Source organism: Ostrea edulis, chromosome 7 (assembly GCF_947568905.1).
Source record: "Ostrea edulis chromosome 7, xbOstEdul1.1, whole genome shotgun sequence".
Taxonomy (NCBI): Eukaryota; Metazoa; Mollusca; class Bivalvia; order Ostreida; family Ostreidae; genus Ostrea; species Ostrea edulis.
Genome location: NC_079170.1, coordinates 52,575,190 through 52,593,463, shown reverse-complemented (window position 1 = coordinate 52,593,463; position 18,274 = coordinate 52,575,190). Strand labels below are relative to the sequence as shown.

The following is an 18,274-nucleotide window of genomic DNA, read 5'->3' as shown; positions in this document are numbered from 1 at the left end:
CTTCATGCCAGCATACTTTGCATGAAACGTGATTGCGATTAATGAAGAATAATGGCATAAAGCATCGCAATTCATGATCATGCCCTCATATATTTTCAAAAATAAAATTCATTTATGGATTAAAAAGCTTTTGATATGTGATATACATGTACATGAAGTGTATATATTGAATGGTTCAATGAACATGACATGTAGGTCTGGCTCAAGGTTTCCTGGCTTTGATGTGACGTATATAGCGATATTTCAACTGAAATGTCACTTTCGCCTATTGATCTGGAAAGGCCGCTTTCTTGAAATAGGAAAATACTTTTTTTCCCAAATCAACAATTTGATCCACTCCCTAAAACACAAATGAATAGCTTCTTAGTACAAGTGTTTTCCCCTCTTTTTGCGGTCATTTGCATGCGAGTAGTGAGCATGAATTAATGTGTTATCGTAATTCAATATTGTCCTGGTCGCATTGAGTGCAGCTGAGAGGATTCTAAATAATCCTCGTCTGTCCACTTATGATCTGGATATCTGACTGTGTCACACATTCCACTGCTTAAATACCCGGGAGAAAATACTATTTGACCCCATTTAAAGAACAGAATTTGTCGTGGACGCAAGGAAATTGTAGAAATGGTCACTGTTGTAATATCCGTTGATGAGAGTGAATTTGCTGACAAAGCTTTCCAATGTAAGTACATGTTGTCTTTGGTAGTATATATTTAAGGTCTTGCAGCATTGGAGGACAATCATACTGAATTTAACTCGAGGTCTTGTAGGAGGTCTTGTTTACGCTGTAATTCTAATGACTGGGGGTTCTTATGATGCTTGATAAATCAGTGCTCGAAATGAATACGTTTTGTGATGATTTACAAATTATATATGTACATGTAGGAAAAATTTAAACACATGGTCTACAGCTGAAATTGACCTTTCCTTGACCTTTTAAGTAGGCTGTCCGTTCAATAACCTTCCCGTTCTACTATAACGTCTTATCTATAGCAGTAAGCATTAAAGTGCTAGAATCAAAAATTTTAATACATCGACAAAGTAAGACGATTTCGCGGTCGTGTCTTACCGCGGATTAGCCCGCACTGCTTGTTTTGTGTATCGATGTTGGCGAATCTGACGTGAGTTTTGCAGTAACTTTGAGTGGAATTAGATAACCTCGATCTTCGGTTGACGCAGTCATTTTTTATGATCGTCTGACACTGTCTATCATCTGGCAAATATCGCTGAGACAATGTCACATTTTTTTTGTTTTCTTCGTTCATCGTTAAACTGTTCAGTCCGCACGTGTTGTTACATGTACATCAGAGTTACAAGAAACTACCGAAACAACATATTTTGTTATTGTTGAATTGGCATCAGTTGAGAACAAAGAGTGATGACACATGAAATTAACTATTTTCAGCCTAAACCTTATTTTCTTTTTGAAATTTCTGTTTTTACCACTGGTAAATCAAATTTTACACTCATCAGTGGTCTACTCATATGTTTTCATTTCATGCCGTTTTGATGTATTTCATTTCTCGATAAAAGCAACTCAAAACTTGGCAGATATATACCCTTATAATGCAATCAACCTTGACATGCATTCCTTGATTAAAGCACGAAATGCAACATATGTGCAGCTACATGTACATTTGTACCTTGACTTATAATACATACATTTGTACAGAAAGACGTAAATGACTTAATATGGTTTTCGCAAGGTGTATTAACAGCTGTTACTTGTATTTCGTAATCCAAGAATGCTGTATTGTATCAGGATTCTTTCTGGGGATTTAAAAAAAAAAGAAGAAAAAAAGTCGTATGCATTGCATGTGATGACTTGTTGATGTTCGTAAATTTATATACAGTGTAGAATAAATGAAATTTACATTTAATCGGGGTGTATATTTCCAGGGTATGTGACGAATTTCCACAAGCCGGGGAACAAAGTAATTCTCCTTCACGTACCGGAGAGCTACATCAACGCCACCACCATGAGTAAGTAACCTAAAATATTCAAAGACCGTCGTTTAAAAAACCCCAAGGAGATTGTGCACTTGCGATTCCACTCACATATACCTACATCGATTAAATCTGAATAATGTGACGAATAAAAGTTGTCAGTCTAGTTGAGAGTGAAGAGAGCATTGTGATTGGCTTTACATAGATACACTTCATTAGGTTTACACGTCAATATTGTATGTGCAAGACGGTGTAACTCACAGTAAGTGCATGAAACAATTTATTGGTTGTGAAAAAATGCAGACATAATTGTTAATTTGTTGTACATATATCAAATGATACATTAGTACAGTATATATAAAGCATTGGATTTCAGACGCCAGACCTATTTCGACTACCATAATTCAAATTGACACAATGTAATGCAGCAAAAGTTTACTTTATGTCCCAAGTCCTTTTCTTCATTAATCGCGTTTTGCCTCCAGTTTCCATTGCAGTCGTATAAACTCAATAAAATCGTCGGACAAGTACCAGAAGTGAGTTTCAGGGGATCTGAGACGGCAAATTAAAGCCGCCACTAAGTAGCATGTCGATTGCGTAATAATACTAGGGGGAAAGAACAAGCATTGCCAACTGTAGACCTCCATTTTCCTATACTCTAGATCTCTTTCTTGAATCAAATATAAAAGTTTAGTGCCAGTCTCTTCACCATATTATATGTTTTAGATTATCAGACTCTTTGTGTGTATGTTAATGTCCTCGTGATTTGTTTTACTATATGTACAGTAAGGATTGGACAGTTTGCAGCCACAACACCTCCAACATTCGCTCATTCAATATTTTTTCATTCAAAAGAAACAGGAAAACGTTACATGTACATGTATATGTTTTACAGTGAGTAAACAAAGTCGAATGGTTCGACATATTTTGACGTCGCCATCTTGAACCTTAAACAATATTAACTAAAGTGTTTTGATAGGTTGAAAGGGTATATGTATCATTTAGGTCTCCACTTATATATAGATTTGCAAGTCATAGCCATTGGGTCAGGAGGTCATGCACAATTACTGAAATTTTGTATGGTCTGACATATTTCATTACTACTGGATATCTGAATATGAACAGGTGGTTTTGTATACCAATCTTGGATCCAACATGACGTCACTATCAAAGTCTGCTATATATTTGCAGTATGGGTCGCAACAATATACATTTATAGATATATCCCTTCTGTGAAATTTTTTATCTATAAGGGATGTGTTTACCTCAAGAGTTGCGACAACTCCATCCGCTACAGACCTAAGTCTTTGTTTACTGGTATAAGTACTAATAACTGTCGATACACCAATCCTCAGTGTCCCTCGCTTTTCGTAAGAGGCGATTAAATGGGGGCGGTCCTTCGATCGGATGAGACCATAAAAAACCGAGGCCCCTTGTCACAGCAGGTATGGCACGATAAAGATCCCTCCATACTCAAAGGCCGTAAACTCCGAGCATAGGCTTAAATTTTGCAGCCCTTCACCGGCAATGGTGACGTCTCCATATGAGTGAAAAAGTCTCGGGATAATCAGTCAATCCATACATATAACATATGTTGGGCGGATAGTATGAAGACTGCTGTTTAATCTCGAGTCTGACAAACATTTTGCCCAAGCTCCTAGTATCAAATTTATGATGGATTTTCCCCCCATTTAATATTGAGTGGTCAAGATCATATATTAGATCATAAGTCGTAAAAGACGCACCAGAAATACACATGGAAGCTGATAATCATTTAGAGATTGTACATATCTGGATTTCCAGATCGTATCTGCAAGGAACTAAAGTATTGTGTCCATATCAATTTATCTGGACATGCATGACTAGTTCTAGTGCTGTATAAAGTAAATAAAAAAGCTGATATATATCAAACTACAACCGGCATTACGATTACATTATCCCTTTTAGATGACTATTGGCAAATAGAAATAACAGAATCCCTTCTCTGGCAGTGTCCATCGAGATTGATTCCCGATTCCCGATTTGTTTTCGTCCATGAGATTTCCTCAGGGAAAGATGTCATCTGCGATCAATAGTCTGTTTTCCAGATAATTGTTTCACTAAATTCTGATTCTGAACAAAATATCTTCTGCGATTGCTGATGACTTGGATAACGTCTTCAATAAACAGTGAGCACTAGCCGTGTGCTTCAGGATTGAACAGCTCAGAACATCGTTCTGTCCAAACAGTGATGATTAACACCTCAATTTGAGGAACACACTTTATTAAATATGGTTGATCTGATAAATATTTAAGATGATTTATCACACGATGTAACAACACAATCTGAGATGTATTGATGAATACAAAATGAATTAAAGCCATGAACGCAGGTCTATCTGTTTGCCAAAATGAAATCAGTCGACATCTTTAGCTTCAATAGAATGACTTTATCCGCGGTACATGTAGAGGGTGATTGATGAACTGACATTTGTGTCCACAAAAGCTAAACATGGATGTGCTTGCGAGTGCAGTGCATACAGAAGTTAAAGAATGATTGGATTCTTTTTCTGAATGAACGAACATCATTTTGTTGCGGATATTACAGAGGAGTTTCAATCAGTTGGTTGTATTCTGTTTCGTTGCCATAACAGTTTTTTATTCTAACTTTTACCAGGTCCTGGCCGAGTCGTGGAGCTGCAAAGAGAGTCAGATGGGAAAACATCAGATCTTAAACAGAAATTTATTGACAAAGCCAGCAAATTAGGGGTATGGAAATGATCGATCAACCTATCGATTGCTTTTAAAGTCTCAATCTTCGTGTATGTGTGTGGGTTTTTTTGGGGTTTTTTACGTTAGTGTGAAGTATTTGATCAATTAGTATAATAAATACGTATATGTATATTATTTTTAGACATGTGTACAGTTATTTTGCTTCATCGCTTGAATTTTATTGACTTGTAAGCAAATTGGTGCAATTGAAAATCACTCAGGATCAATCAATGAGACACAAATATAAAAGATTGATATTAATTTTGTTGACAGATCGAGGCTGAATTCCGAGTAGAAAATGCCGACAAACCTGGTCATGCTATTGTAGATGTCGCCCAGAAAGAGAACGCCACCTTTGTTGTCACTGGCACACGAGGAATGGGCAAGTTCCGGAGGACAATTATGGGCAGCGTCAGTGATTTCGTCGTCCATCATGCCCATTGCCCAGTTTTAGTTTGTAGACACAAAGAAAAGTAGATTGAATTAGTATCGACCTATTCCACGCTGCGCGCCAGTAGCTACATGTGTGTACAGCTACACAACTGGTGTCTGTATTAAGAGTGTACAGTAAATATTTACTCATGGACAGGTGCATCTTTTATTCGTTAAAGTAATTTAGATTCAGACAACATTTTACATGAACCTATTAAAATCTGATTTAAAAAGTTCCCGACAGAGGTATATTTTTCTTTCTTTTATTCATCGTTTTATTCGTCTGATACATGTTTTCATACACACAGAACAGGATAGTGATTTATAGACCCTAGCTCAGTGTCGCATCGTCGAATCTTGTTTGTTTATCAGTTGTAAGCATTAAGACACACACTCTTTAGAGCTCTCAGCTGTTGGTAATTTTGTTGTTGCGATTTTATGCTGTTTTGATGACAGGAATGGGTGTTGTATGGAATGGAAATTAATGTAACTCTATGTTGTGATTGTCTCTCATGCTTATCATGATAGGGTATTATTTATTGTTCTGTGTTTTGATTTTTAAAGAAATAAAATAGCAAACTTTACTATGGAATTCAAGTTTCAAGTTTTTTTCCAAGAGAAATACAAACTTCATTTCTTTTCCCTGGGTCGCCTAGACACGTGACCTACATGTATTCGAATCCTTGCCCGTTCGTCTCTTTGCGTCGTCTGTCTTGCACAACCTCTTCTCGGACACTGACCATTTGTCACCAATTGTTTTGTGTGTAGCATCATTAGGGATACTTAGGTAACAAAATGTATCAATTCTGCACCCTTTGGTCCCCAGAGACGTGGCCAAAACTCACACAGCAATTGTATCTGGATTTCTTAAATGGTTACTCATCAAAAATGTTACATTATGTATATCAAATCCTTCTCCCTAAACGTGGTGTTGTATATTTGAATACTGAGATGAAAGGTGAGGATAACGAACAGCGTTCAATCTAATAACTCCTTTAAGGAATACAAAATAGAGAGTTGGGCAAACACGGCACTGGAAATACCAGAGGTGGGGGTCAGGTGCTTAAGAAGAATAAGCATTTCCTGTCGACCGGTCACACCCGTCGTGAACCCTATATCTTGATCAGATAAACGGAGTAATCCGTATAAACCAAGTTAGACAGCATTTTACCCAGCATCGGCAAACTAGATCATTTTAACGACCATAGAATTTGCGAAATGCTGACTTTAAAGAAGACTGTTGAAATTATGTAACTTGTTTGACAGTAGCCTGCCTCGATTCAAAAACTGATCAAACGCAGAACACGTTCTTGTGTATCGAATCAGTTGAGAAATGTAAACAACATATACAGGTGATAATGGAGTATTACTACGTATATATGGGAAGTTGACGATGGAGGAACTGAAATCATCCCCTTTGTCATAAAGTTGAATAATTGTAAAATTATTCCACAAACACAAATGGATCGGTCCTTCGGATGAGACCGTAAAAACCGAGGCCCCGTGTCAATCAATTCTTTATTCTCCTTACCAATAGTACAAAGGTATTGAGAAAATACATATATACAATACAATACAATATACAATACAAATATACAATATGATGTGTTCACAATATACAAATGTACAAACTGCAGCAATATAAACAAAGTCATTATAGAGGGGACAGGGTATGATGGATAGCTTTTAAGAATTTACTTACTTTTCTTAACGTGACAATATTGTCAGTATTAAAAATAGATTTTGTTGTTAATGCATTTGGTTGCGACCTTTGTCGTGTCAAACCAGGTGTATCCTTGCTCAAAGGTCGTTAAACAATATTCAATCAATCAGGCTTAACATTAAAATAACACCTCTAATATAAGTTAGTATTTGAGCACAGAGAAGAAAAAGATATGGTGCAAAGGGTTCGTTGAATATCAAGAAATCCATTTTATAAAATAGTTGCCTTAAAGTTAGTGTTTAAGATTTTAATCCAGCTGATAATATGTTCACCATATCTATAAGAATTAACAACTTGACCATGATATGGTGTAGTCCATGTCATTTCTGGTGATGTCGATACAGTATAGTTGAAAATGAGGACCTGAAATCACAAAACCCCAACCTTTCAATGGGCGACATAACTCCATCTCTGTTATAAATGTTGTAGGAGATTATGCCAGACGATGTGAAGATATGAAAAAGAAGAATTTGATACCTAATCAGAATGGATAAAAAGTTTAAGAGAAATATAAAAATCACGTATTAGATACATCAAAACAAAGGTGCAGTCTGTCTGTCTTTAGTAAACCAGGAGTGGTCAAAGAATTAGATAGGTTATATGAGGAATATGTTTTGGTTCCAGCTGACAAAGCTAATAACAACATTGTCTTTGTTTGTAAGGCTCATTATTACATTGTATTTTAAACCAACTCGGCATTATTTCCAAATTTGGTTATCTTTCATACTTTAAACGATGAAATTCTTCAAAATCATGTTTCAATTCCACCGCGTTCAACGGAGCATTTGGGGTGTTAACTATGTGACGATCGGGGTGTAGATTTCTCGGACAAGGCGAGTTCATTTCCAATTTTTACAAAAGGGATCCATTGCCTGATTAAATCTATTACTGCACGAAAGGAAGGCATGATAAGGGTTTCTTAAACTAATGACAAATTAGATGTATGTCTTGCAAACACATCCACACAATTTGAGAATTCGGCTCAAAAAACACATTACCCGATTTGCGTCGATATCTTACAATCAAAAGCTTGCGTCCAAACAACTAATGGTCTTAAACTTTAAAAATGGTACGAAAACATGTTCCTCATCATCCGAGGTCGAAAATACGTTCATTAAAGACTAAATCTTCAAAATTAGATGTTGCATGGATGTAGGGTGTTAATTTCCTGTTCCTCACGGGGTGAAGGCTCTGGTTTTGTTGGCATATGAAGGGCGAAGATAAGGAACAGTGATCAATCTCATATAACTCCAATAAAGGCGAAGATAACGAACAGTGATCAATCTCATAACTCCTATAAGCAATACAAAACAGAGTTGCGCAAACACGGACCCTTGGGTATACCAGAGGTGGGATCAGGTGCCTAGGAGGAGTAAGCATCCCCTGTCGACCGGTCACACCCGCCGTGAGCCCTATATCTTGATCAGGTAAACGGAGTTATCCGTTGTCAAAATCAGTGTGCCAAGAACGGCCTAACAATCGGCACCTGATCTTACCTCTGATCTATATGCAGGGGTCCGTATTTGCCTAATTTTCTACTTTGTATTGCTTATAGGAGTTATGAGATTGATCACTGTTCCTTACCGTCACCTTTCTACGAGGGAATTGCTAGTGTCGATGCAATATAATATCCATTTCAGAGCTAAGCATGTTCAGGAAAATGTCATGCTCTCTCTCTTAAATTTTCAGTGTTTCAGGGAAGCTTCATACTTAATCAAACAACCAACACATGTTCCATGCCAGCTTTTGCATATTTAACAAAAAATGGCATACGATTTCATACAAGTATCTCTCAAACCTGCTTCACAAAACCCAAACCTTCATACATGGAATAAATAAACCCATTGGTCATCATTATCAAATCTTACTCTCCCATTACAACTTTCAACAATTTGTAAACTATTGGCCCATCTTTATGAAAACAAATATTCAGCAAGCACGTTAGGATTTTTCAGCCATTTCATTTCTTCAGAAAATGTTGAACTTACTAAACCCATTCCAAATATTTTGTCAAAAATCATGTCATGCACCATTCTGGAGATTCCCGATAACAGGAGGAAATCTTGTGAAACTCATCAATGTCATACATCATACAAGTTCCAATTTCATTTTCTTCACAGTTACTTAATGACAGTGTTGTTTCTCACTGCCCTTTGTTGATTATTAAGACTAGGGGAATTAGTTATCAAGTCAAAACAGACAATAAGTCAAGAATATACCAAGGTCAGACATCCATTTGGAAGCAAAAGAAGGATAATTGAGCCGCGGAAGCTTAATTTTACGTCTTGCAAAAACGATGCAGTTAAGGATTTATGCTACACCAGAGAAATTTTATATGGATGAAAAGTGGAGGAAATGTACAACAATAGTTTGAAAGTGAAAACTTTCAAATTTACTTTATTTAGTCAAAAATGCTGTTTAAGTAGAAACCAATCTGAAAAAAAAATTGAAAACCCCTGCTAGATTCGAACCCGCGATCTGCAGTTGAGCGGTCAACGTACTAACCTACTTAGCTACTCAGCTATGCGATGATTTTTTAAACGAGTAGACGAATATTGCTGATATCTATATTTCCATCCATGTTTTAAAAGGAAGTCAGCCATTATGACAATGCAGAGTACATCCTTAATTAGTATTTGCTTAAATGCCCAATCTGACAAGGAATGTTGTCCAGTTCTTGCTCTTTTTCACTACTTGCATCAATTCAAACATTCTACATAATATGTAATGATTCCCTTTTTCAGTTTATTTACGGCACCTCAGTTTCACTTTCATTTGTTCCAAAACAATTAGAGCTATTGCATTCATTGGTTTATACAGGACACAGTTTTGGAATCAAAGCAACAACACATGCAGCTAGGCTAGGATATTCTAAAAACACAAGGAGTGTGATGTTTCTAGAGATGATATCTTATATAAGGACATTAAAATTGAATTTAATCACTGGAAATTCGACACTATTTATCATTATTTAATACACCCCCACAACACCGACATGCGTATCAAAATACCTTTATCATGAATATCTGCTGTCTTAAGTGTGTTCTTACTAAATATCATATTGGTAAAACTCGAATACAGAAATACCCAATGACATAATTTCTCGATCATATGATGGTATGAACCATTTCAACAAAAACATCTTACAATATATACATGTACATAAAATACTATGGAAATGACGGACTATCGATTTCCAATAGTAGAATATATATTGTTTTAACATTACTCTTATTGTTTTCATTTGGTCGATCTACTACGCAACCCAAATTTTCCTGCGCAAACGGACGATCTGCACAAATACAAGATTGCATTGTTTACATCAATTTCTTGAAAAACAAGTGACAATACCTATAGTCTACAAAACATGATATATATAAGTATGTTATAACATTAGGCGGTGTCAAGTACATTTTATTTGCAATTTTATAGAAGAAGATTGAGACTGTGTGTTCGTTCAAACGTTTAAATTGACTACCAACTCTCGCGTCAAAACAAATTCAAGCGTCAAACGAGCCCTATCACACTGTGTTGCGTACTATCACATCATAGGATATGAAACTACCCAGAGCATCACATTCTTATTTTTTTGTGGGGAGGGGGGGGGGGTGATTTAAGGCCCAATTCAATTTGCACTAGTCAACTTACCCCCAACGCACTGCACAACCTAATGTGAATCGCGCGATTAATTGTTCTTTCGGTTGCTCAGTATCTCAATTGGTGACCGTGTTTTAAACATCTCCAAGCGAGTTATATCGCATTAATGAAAATAATTAACGGCACGATACCTTCAGTTCGTGATAGAAGTAACACTTTATTTCAGCTACCATGTAGGAGTGCAAAACATAATCGAAAGTGATTAGAGACGCAAGTTTTCATTGAAAGACCGAAAAATAACAGTCGTATCAATTAGGAAATTTCCAATTTAAGTTTAGTCTGATGTTGGAGAAATCAAATCAAATTTACCTCAAAAGCACGGGCAGGTGAACATGATGTTCTATTTTTATCAAGTTTTGTTGGCCAATCAGAATTATAATTTTTTATAATCAATTTTATCACAATTTAACAAGGTGTGCTTTAGATAAATTCCCTTACCACGTACGTGCTTACAGAATAATTTTGGGATATTGTTGACGTTTAGAGTTGACTACGCTCGTCATCTCATATACAGTATCAATCTTGCTATTTCAACTGAAAAATGGACATAATTGTCCGCATGAAAATCTCGAGGTTACCGGTACTCCGCCTGCCATGTTAGATGAATCGCGCAATGTCAGGACTTTTGAAATACACGTGTGTGAAAAAGATAGGCAAACAACATTCAGTAGATCTGAAAATACCTTGGCAGTAGAGTTTTTTTTTAGACTAGTAACTTTATCTTGGGTACATAAATATGTGTATCCATGCACAGCTCTACCTGTAGAATGATGCTAAAGTCCAACGGAGTTCGTGCTGACCGAATTTATAACAGGTCAAGTGCTCACCAACTTATCTGTAGGATTGCATCATCCGAGTAGTCAACTCATAAAATCCATGTTTTGTATTTGAAAACTTGATAGAATAGGGCAAGTTTGTTGTAACTATTTTCATGAGTATATTTGTTCGAAGCGTTTCTTTCTATTAAAATATGATACTGTCAGTAATGATCATTCAATAATCCAAACACAAAAAATTCTTTTTTATGAATACAATTAGTAAAATGAATGTATCAATCGAATAAATTGCTTTATAGTCTCGGATGCATATCAAATTTGCGTCGGAGCCAAATTACGATTTAGAGGACTTCATATTACGGATGTATATCGTCAGAGCCCGATTTAATTTGCACTGTTGATTTTCTTCTGTTTGATACAGACACGTGATTGAACCGAAATCATTCTTTTTCATTAATTTCCAAGAAACTGGATGATGATTGTATAGCTGAAGAGATTGTCAATAGAAAGAATATTAACTTTAGCTCTTATGCCTAGGTCACACATAATGAAGCTTACAAGTAGTTTACAGTCTTCCTCGATATCACTGAGAATATATTGAATTCTCCTAACCGCACGGGCAACGTACATGCCTTGTGAACCGCCTACTTCTTATTTTAGGGTTAGGGCGAATAATATGACGCATTTCAAGGTTTTGTCCTGTTCTAGCGAGAAGACGACAAAATTATGGCGAAAAGACAACAACACAATAACCAAATTAATTTTAAAAGACTCGTAATTTAGCTAACTAAATCTGCCGTCTTTTCGTTCAGCTTACAATCGACCTCTGAAATCCTTATTTTAGTCCCGTTTTTCGAATTCCAATTTAGAATTAATCATTAATGATACACAAAAAACTCAGACATACCGGATATGTCAATAACGGCAGTTTTGGGAGTTATGGCACAAACATTTCTAAATCTGTCAAACGCAAAAAGAGGCAATGAAATAACTACTTCCGGGCGACAAACAGTCTATGAGACTGGTTGATAGACCTCCAAGTCGGACAACTGGTACCCATACAAAATATTACATGTCCCTTACATCAGGGCAGAGTGATCTAAATACACGGATATTTTGGTTCGGTGCAAATAGTTTCAATACTGATGTCGTTTCTGGGCGCCACACCGCTAAATAGATCCCTACTAATAAAGGTACACATGCACTAATGTTCATGTTATATCTTACTAAAGTTAAAATTACTACGGTATGCTATGAATAGTTTTCAACACATTTAATATCCCAGCCAATGGGACAAACGAAAATGAGTTACTGTACCTATACTGGATTCCAAAACTTCACAAAACCTTCATAAAGATGCATTGTTGGATCCAGTAAATGTTCTACTAAGCCCTCTTTTCTCCTCACATACTGCTTTGAAGGAGAAACGATACGTACCACAACATAGGCGAGAAGTGGTGTAAATCAAATGTGAATTCCTAAAAATTCCGAAGAACTACATGTATTAGTAAATTTGAAATCATAAATCTTTCTCCAAATCAAAAGCATTAAAACATATGACTTTTCAACACTTTACATGACCATTCCTCACAAAATTGAACCTGGCTTTTTTTGACGTCAAAGACAGAGCTCTGGTTTTTCGATAAAAATAGAACATGAAAATATTCATATTAGGTGATCAGTCATTAAAAATTACTTCGTTAAACACCACCCTGATTCTACACACAAGTACTACGAAGTTGATATATACAAAATATGCCAGAGTTCTTTGATAATATCTACGTGGTCTTGGGTGATCAGGTCTCCAAATGTCTATTGGAATTCGCATGGACCCGAATTGCGTTCCTTTATTAGCGGACCTATTTTTATAGTCTTATGTTGCAGAATTTATTCAAAAGCTTCTACATGAGAAGGATATAAATATCTTGTTGTGGCCTTCAACTCGACTGTTAAATTTCGTGTTAAATATATCGAACAATTTTAATCTATTAACAATTTTCATTTTCATTCATACATGTATGTCGATTTAATATATCATAGTGAACTCGAAATAAATAGAACCCCACAGTTTTCCAGATCTGTTTCATATTTGGATATTTTTCAACATATATTAACGGCAAACTCATAACTCAACGGGATGATTTCAGCTTCTCCATCGTCGACTTTCCATATCTATATACCAATGTTCCATTATCACCTGTATATGATTCTTATGTTTCTCAACTGAATCAGATTCATTACGCTAGAGCATGTTCCGCGTATGATCAGTTTTTAAATCGATGAAAGCTGCTAACAAATAAGTTGATGTTACAGGGGTTTTAATAGCCTCGTTTGAAGTTAGCGTTTCGCAAATTTTAAGGTCATTATAATGCTCTTATTTCCAAATACAACCTATCGTTAGGTCGAATGCTCTCTGACATATTTAATACCAATTGTTAGGCCTTTCTTTCCATACTCCGTTTACTTGATATAAAGATGTAGGGCTCATGATGGGTTTGACAGGTCAGCAGGGGATGCTTACTCATCCTAGGCACCTGATCCCACCTCTGGTGTGTCCAGAAACCCGTGTTTGCCCTATCAATTCTGTATTCTTTATGGGATTTATGAAATTGATCACTGTTTGTTATCTTTACTTTGTCATCAAATGAAACGATATCCTCTATTGAATGTGCATACTGAAAATTACCGTTGTTTAGATACAAATGAAAATATATTCAAAAGACAACCTTGTCTTTTCAGACATTTTCTTTCCGAAACGAGCAGAGTTCTGAACACATGACTTTCTTCGTAGCATACATGTATCACGTGCTATTTTCCAAGCAGATCTTGGATGTTTTACACATGATGGAATTTAGTCCGATAAGTCCGATATGTATCTGCAGTCGATGAACTCCGATGCGATAAGGACCAACAGAATACGTTTTCTTGGCACCAAGGTGTTCATTAGACCGATATCGAACAGTGGACTAAATGGAGCGATTAGCCTCCAAACATATCAGGGCGTTCATTAGACCGCTATCGACCAGTGGTCTAAGTACAGCGCCTCGTACCTGTATTCGATAGGTGGAACATGTCCCCCAGCGCGCTTTAGCATCTGGATTTCAATACAGTATTCCCGTGGGGATTCGGGTTAGAATAGGTCCTCAGTACCCCTTGTTTGTCGTAAGAGGCGCCTAAATAGGGCGGTCTTCCGATGAGATCACAAAAACTGAGGTCCCGTGTCACAGCAGGTGTGGCACGATAAAGATCTTTCCCTGTTCAAAGGCCGTAAGCACCGAGCATAGGCCTAACTTTTGCAGTCCTTCACCAGTAATGGTGACGTTTCCATATGAGTGAAGAATTCTCGAGAGGGACGGTTTAAAGCAATATACAATTAACCAATCTTAAAAGTAAGTCACACTCAAAGATCAGAAACATCTGTATATGAAATATAAGAGCCCTATCACTCACAAATCAAAAGGTATGTAAGAGTAAAAAAAAAGTTTTAAAATTTGGGTCAAACTCCAAGATCACACTGAGGTAAGAGATAAGTATGACATGTAAAGCCTTACCATAAGGAATTTACATGTACAGTGTATATGCAAATTATGAAAGCCATATTTTAAATAGCATTGAATAGCCAAAGTTAAGAGTCTCTTTAAAGTACAGTAGGTCATACATAGGTGTTGCTAAAACGCGGAACGGAACGGAACATTTAAGAATTAGAATGATTAATGTAACTAATTAAGATAAAACAAAAAATCGGAAGAAAATATTTTCTTATGATTAAAAATCAAAGTTTTGGGAATTTGTTTATAAGCAATAAAACAATTTTATCTTAAAATTCTGCATCATAAATTGATTAAGCAAAGTTAAACGTTTGTATAAGAATTTACAAAGCGTTTTACAAGAATTTTGAAATGTCGGCGTAAATTAAGTGTTAGCGAGCAGCGACACCTATGGTTAAATACCCCCCCCCCCTTCCCCCGGTGGCAAAACTTCATTAACGCACATTTACATGTAGATTTACACATATTACCGTGTATGTGTATACTTACCACAGGGAGTGTGGTATGTATATAACAACGACAATTCATTATCTTATTAAGTCAGCAAGTTAAACATATTATTTTCTAACTATCAGACTTTGTGACCGCAGCACTCCAATCTCTAATAGGGCGAACTTCTAGTACCGAGCGAAGCTCGGACGGGCCGAACCCGTCCGCGAAGCAAGGCTCTAAAGGTAACACGTGAAGCGGTTGAGAGTTATTCCCCTTTGCAGTATTTTGTAAATCAAGAAATCATTGTATATAATTTAATTAACGTGTTAATTGATTAAAAGAAATTACAAGAATGAATGTTGTATGTATATAAATAAGATGAAAATGAATGTTTGGTTCAGATGAGCAAAGTAAGCTCAAAAATCGGATTCTTGCCTATAGAAAATTATGCTTATTGACGTAAAGATTATTTATATTGGAAAAAGGCCGGGGTGCTAGTGTGAATTGATGTGTTCAACTTGCATGACGACGAATTGTTGTCGGGCTTAAATACAAACTAGAGACCATAGTCGTGAGAGTCAGAACTAGTGTAAGTAGTTATCGTAGGTATACTACTGTTTGACAAGTGCGAGTGACCAAGTGATCACAGAGAGCTAAGTTGACTACGGGTCGTGTGGCTATACTAGTGTTTGCATAAGCCAAGTGGCAAGTGCGGGTGACCAAGTGATCACAGAGAGCCAAGTTGACTACGGGTCGTGTGGCCATACATTGTTTGCATAAGCCAAGTGGCAAGTGCGGGTGACCAAGTGGCAAGCTACCAAGTGGCAAGTGCGGGTGACCAAGTGGCAAGCTACCAAGTGGCAAGCTGCCAAGTGGTGTGAGTAAGCCAAGTGGCAAGCTGCCAAGTGGTGTGGGTAGCCAAGAGGCAGCACCTTGATTAAAATAGGCATAAGTGAGTTCTCTTTGTTAATTATAGCACTAGGCAAGTGACACAAGCATATCTGTATATTAGAATTTGTTTTACACTAGACAAGTGTCCATTATCTGTATATTTTGCATTCGTTATTATCCTTATAAGACTTGGGCAAACCAAGTACGATCCCAAGGAGATCGCTCGGGTCTCGCACGTTACACACGTATGTAAAAGAAAAAAGTCAAAATCAGCAAAAGAAAAAGAGATCATCTCTATATACGTTCACTGAAATTTTCGTGATCCATATCCATGGGCGCCGCCATTTATTTTTTCATTACCTGTTTCAACAGTTATTCGTGTTTTATTTTGAATGCCAATAATAGAAGACTCTAACGTGCAATTCGTAATTTAAACACTCAGTTTGTTCAAAGTGAATAGTATAATTATCATTGTAACAGGTTTTAGCAAATAAATACATATAAAACCGTAATACGACTAAATAGATGAACGAGTTCATGAGTTTCTTTAAATAAGAAGATACGATAAAATTACGGTTACTTTTTTACCATTTTGAATTTATTGGTTAATTTTGTTTGGTTTTAACGGCCTTTTTCGTTGCATACGGAATGTATTATTGTTGTTTATAATTGTTTGCTTTGAAAAAGAGAAAAAAGTCGAGGTTAAATGTGACGTCACAATGCACAGTTTACGTCGCCTTGCGTTTTATTTGCCGCGTTCAACGAATAGGCGGATCATGTGAAACTGTTGTCCCCATATAAACTCCTTTAATACCGAGCGAAGCTCGGACGGGCCTTCGGCCCGTCCGCGAAGCAAGGCTCTAAAGGTAACACGTATGTAAAAGAAAAATGTCAAAATCAGCAAAAGAAAAAGAGATAATCTCTATATACGTTCAGTGAAATTTTCGTGATCCATATGGGCGCCGCCATTTATTGTTTCATTACCCGCTTCAACGGTTATTCGTGTTTTATTTTGAATGCCAATAATAGAAGACTCTGACGTGCAATTCTAATTTAAACACTCAGTTTGTTCAAAGTGAATAGTATAATTATCATTGTAACAGGTTTTAGTCCATAAATACATATAAAACCGTAATACGACTAAATAGATGAACGAGTTCATGAGTTTCTTTGAATAAGAATATACGATAAAATTGCGGTTACTTTTTTACCATTTTGAAGTTATTGGTTAATTTTGTTTAGTTTTAACGGCCTTTTTCATTGCATACGGAATGTATTATTGTTGTTTATAATTGTTTGCTTTGAAAAAGAGAAAAAAGTCGAGGCTAAATGTGACGTCACGATGCACAGTTTACGTCGCCTTGCGTTTTATTTCCCGCGTTCAATGAATAGGCGGATCCCGTAAAACTATTGTCCCCATATAAACCCCTTTAATACTTAGATGTTACTGGGTGTTTATCGTAAGGAAAATTTCATTCAAAATATATATTTTTAAATGAATCATAATCTACCGTACTTAAAGGAATTATGATTACTACTTGGGACACTCCAATGACCATTACATTCTTCGCTCGGTCCAACGGTCACACCGTTTACATATTATTGAGATGTTACTGGGTGTTTAGCGCAAGGAAATTTCATTCAAAATATATATTTATAAAAGAATCATAATCTACCGTACTTAACGGAATTATGATTACCACTCGGGACACGGAGTTACGTACATGCTTCGCTCGGTCCAACGGTCACACCGTATACATATTAGTTTATTTCTAAACTAAATACTTGTACCGAGCGAAGCTCGGCCCGTCCGCGAAGCAAGGTTCTAAAGGTAACACGTATGTAAAAGAAAAAAGTCAAAATCAGCAAAAGAAAAAGAGATCATCTCTATATACGTTCACTGAAATTTTCGTGATCCATATGGGCGCCGCCATTTATTTTTTCCATTACCTGCTTCAACAGTTACTCGTGTTTTATTTTGGATGCCAATAATAGAAGACTCTAACGTGCAATTCGTAATTTAAACACTCAGTTTGTTCAAAGTGAATAGTATAATTATCATTGTAACAGGTTTTAGCAAATAAATACATATAAAACCGTAATACGACTAAATAGATGAA

At 36.4% G+C, this 18,274-nt stretch overlaps 1 protein-coding gene across 8 annotated transcripts in view; it reads left to right on the top strand.

The window, feature by feature from the left end:
* LOC125653261 (uncharacterized) overlaps nt 1–5,711 on the top strand; it is a 52,301-nt gene extending 46,590 nt beyond the window's left edge. For 7 of the 8 annotated variants that reach the window (XM_048882640.2, XM_048882638.2, XM_048882636.1 and 4 more), the window contains 3 exons: nt 1,897–1,980; nt 4,601–4,692; nt 4,969–5,711. In XM_048882640.2, coding sequence (XP_048738597.1) covers nt 1,897–1,980; nt 4,601–4,692; nt 4,969–5,172 — 380 coding nt within the window. In that variant the 3' untranslated portion in view covers nt 5,173–5,711. Of the gene's footprint in view, nt 1–402; nt 680–1,896; nt 1,981–4,600; nt 4,693–4,968 lie in introns of those variants that run through there. The other variant, XM_048882643.2, reaches the window with a different exon arrangement.
* Nucleotides 5,712–18,274: the final 12,563 nt, after the last annotated feature.